The 2,798-nt window shown below is 49.1% G+C and overlaps 1 protein-coding gene across 1 annotated transcript; it reads left to right on the top strand.

The window, feature by feature from the left end:
• Positions 1-344: 344 nt before the first annotated feature.
• LOC120974534 (uncharacterized) lies at positions 345-1,563 on the top strand. The gene is made up of 2 exons (XM_040400986.2): positions 345-808; positions 888-1,563. Exons 1-2 carry the CDS (start codon positions 526-528, stop codon positions 1,163-1,165), a joined length of 561 nt encoding a protein of 186 aa, XP_040256920.1. The 5' UTR covers positions 345-525; the 3' UTR covers positions 1,166-1,563.
• Positions 1,564-2,798: the final 1,235 nt, after the last annotated feature.

The following is a 2,798-nucleotide window of genomic DNA, read 5'->3' as shown; positions in this document are numbered from 1 at the left end:
ACGTCGAGTGGAACCTGAACCAGTGGGGGCACGCTGAGTGCACCCACTGGGTGTAGTCCCCGAGACCGTAGTCGACTGCGGGCAGTCGACTGTGGTCTGAGAACAAATTTCCTCTTTCTCTTTTTTTTACACTCGGCTTCGACGGACCACGTCGAGTGGAAACTGGACCAGTGGGGGCACGCTAAGTGCACCCACTAGGTGTAGTCCCCGAGACTACTGTTGGATGTTCGATCCGGCAGTAGTCTTAGAACTTGTTGAATTTGTCACTCTATTGTTAAGAAGTAACCAATCATTGCATCTGTCGACTAACCATCCTCTGATCACAGAAATCTTGTGAACTTGGAGTTCGTTTTGCTGACCTAGATCAAAAGCAGATTCAGCTCAATCTCGATTTGGAGTTGGCCAAGACGAACTTGCAGAAGGCCAAGGATGAAGCCGTTCGTATGAAAAATTTGTCGACTAATTTGTTTCTGAACCGAGTGTTATTTCCTTTCTCTGAACCAAGTGCTATTTCTTTCAGAAACAATGAACCAGGCTCTGGCGAAGAAGGATCTGGACCTTGCAGCTGCGCGGAAGGCAGCAGAAGAGAAAACCGCACTCGCTGAGCAGAAGCTTGCTTTAGTCGGTAAACTGGAGGAAGAGAACACCAAGCTGAAGACTGCCCTGGATGAAGCCAACAAGGAAGCGACTCGTCTGAAGAAGGACAAGAGGGCCCTGACCGACAAGATAGAAGACATCGCCCGCAAGAGAGATGAACTAGAGAATTATCTGGGAGGACTTGCCAAGAAGTTATTCGTTATGCTTGAAGGTGCTTTCCTTTGTCCGACTGACTTGTTGTTGTCGACTCGATATATAGCTATTGACTCGACGTTGTATTGCGTGTGCAGAATTTTGCCAGAATTTCGAGGAAGAGACTGGGCGAATTGGGACAAGCTTGGACCCCATCCTCTCTCCTGTTAAGGACGAAGCTGCCATGAACGTGCTCCAACTGGAATCTCGTGTCGCTGGTGTTGTCGACTACCTTGCTCGTCTGAAAGTTTTGGTGTCGCGAATCGACACATCACTCTGGCCAAGGGCGACGCTCCAAAATGACCTCGAGTCTCTGATGGCTCGACTCAATGAAGTCCCTGGTCGAGTGCAGGAATGGAAGAAGTCTTCAGCTTGATGCGGTGCTGACGTGGCTCTGTCTCTGGTTCGTGTCCACTGCAAGGAAGCTCGAGAAGAGAAACTAGCGGCGATCAAGGTTGCCAATACCAAAAGGCTTGAATTCCAATCTTTCATGGAAACCTTCATTGCTGCTGCCACTCGGATTGCTGACGGAATTGACCTGGATGAGTTCATCGAGCCTGCTAGCCCTCCTCTTGCGGAGTGAACAAACTTTATGCCTCGCCTTAAATTTGCCTCGGAATGCCGAGTGATTTTGTAACCGTTGAATTCCTTCGGGCTTGATGCCCGAGTACTTTAATCCGTGGTCTGGAACCTCGTGGGATTTATCTTAAGCTTACCCTTTCTTTAAATATGCTTGTGTTTGCTATCGAGTGAGACTTATTTCTGCACTCAGAATAGTCTTTTGTCCTTGTGATGCTGCTCTGAGGAGAAGGTCTCAGTCGACCTGCACCTCGTCGTCCTTGCGGATTAGGATAGAGCGTGTGGCCAAGTCCTCGAGCGAGAAGATCGGTCCTCACTCGGAACATGTTTTATACTTAGGCGAGTAATGGACTGCAGCTAAGCCCCCGAGTGAGAGGGTTGCTCTTCACTCAGTGGGATTTTTCAAACTTAGGCGAATACTGGACTGCAGCTAAGCCCCCGAGTGAGAGGGTTGCTCTTCACTCGGTGGGATTTTTCAAACATAGGCGAGTATTGGACTGCCGCTAAGCCCCCGAATGAGAGGGTTGCTCTTCACTCGGTGGGATTTTTCCAAACTTAGGCGAGTACTGGACTGCAGCTAAGCCCACGAGTGAGAGGGTTGCTCTTCACTCGGTGAGATTTTTCAAACTTAGGCGAAACGCATTCGCAGCTAAGCCTCCGAGTGAGAGGCTTGCTCACCACTCGGTAGGATTTTTTCAAACTTAGGCGAGTACTGGACTGCAGCTAAGCCGCCGAGTGAGAGGCTTGCTCACCACTCGGTAGGATTTTTCAAACTTAGGCGAGTACTGGACTGCAGCTAAGCCCCTGAGTGAGAGGCTTGCTCACCACTCGGTAGGATTTTTCAAACTTAGGCGAAACGGATTCGCAGCTAAGCCTCCGAGTGAGTGGCTTGCTGACCACTCGGTAGGATTTTTTCAAACTTAGGCTAGTACTAGACTGCAGCTAAGCCCCCGAGTGAGAGGCTTGTTCACCACTCGGTAGGATTTTTCAAACTTAGGCGAGTACTGGACTGCAGCTAAGCCCCCGAGTGAGAGGGTTGCTCTTCACTCGGTGGGATTTTTCAAACTTAGGCGAGTACTGGACTGCAGCTAAGCCCCCGAGTGAGAGGCTTGCTCACCACTCGGCAGGATTTTTTAAACTTAGGCGAAACGGATTCGTAGCTAAGCCCCCGAGTGAGAGGCTTGCTCACCACTCGGCAGGATTTTTTAAACTTAGGCGAAACGGATTCGCAGCTAAGCCTTCGAGTGAGAGGCTTGCTCACCAATCGGTAGGATTTTTTGAACTTAGACGGAACGGATTCGCAACTAAGGCACCCACTAGGGGATTTTAGAACATATAAAAAGGAACAACAATCAATTAGGAGACTGTAAAAATGTGTCTTTGATAATCAAACTAGGAGGTATTTCTTATTACATCTCAACAGACTGAAT

This window comes from Aegilops tauschii, chromosome 2 (genome assembly GCF_002575655.3).
Source record: "Aegilops tauschii subsp. strangulata cultivar AL8/78 chromosome 2, Aet v6.0, whole genome shotgun sequence".
NCBI classification, from domain to species: domain Eukaryota; kingdom Viridiplantae; phylum Streptophyta; class Magnoliopsida; order Poales; family Poaceae; genus Aegilops; species Aegilops tauschii.
Note: the sequence above shows the minus strand (reverse complement) of the source record. Positions and strands in the feature narration are given on the sequence as shown.

Excerpts from the sequence above, each read along its gene's own strand:
- LOC120974534 (XM_040400986.2), top strand. The coding sequence starts at position 526 with ATGAACCAGGCTCTGGCGAAGAAGGATCTGGACCTTGCAGCTGCGCGG. Across the intron at positions 809-887 it reads GTTATTCGTTATGCTTGAAG|AATTTTGCCAGAATTTCGAG; the intron begins GTGCTTTCCTTT and ends TTGCGTGTGCAG.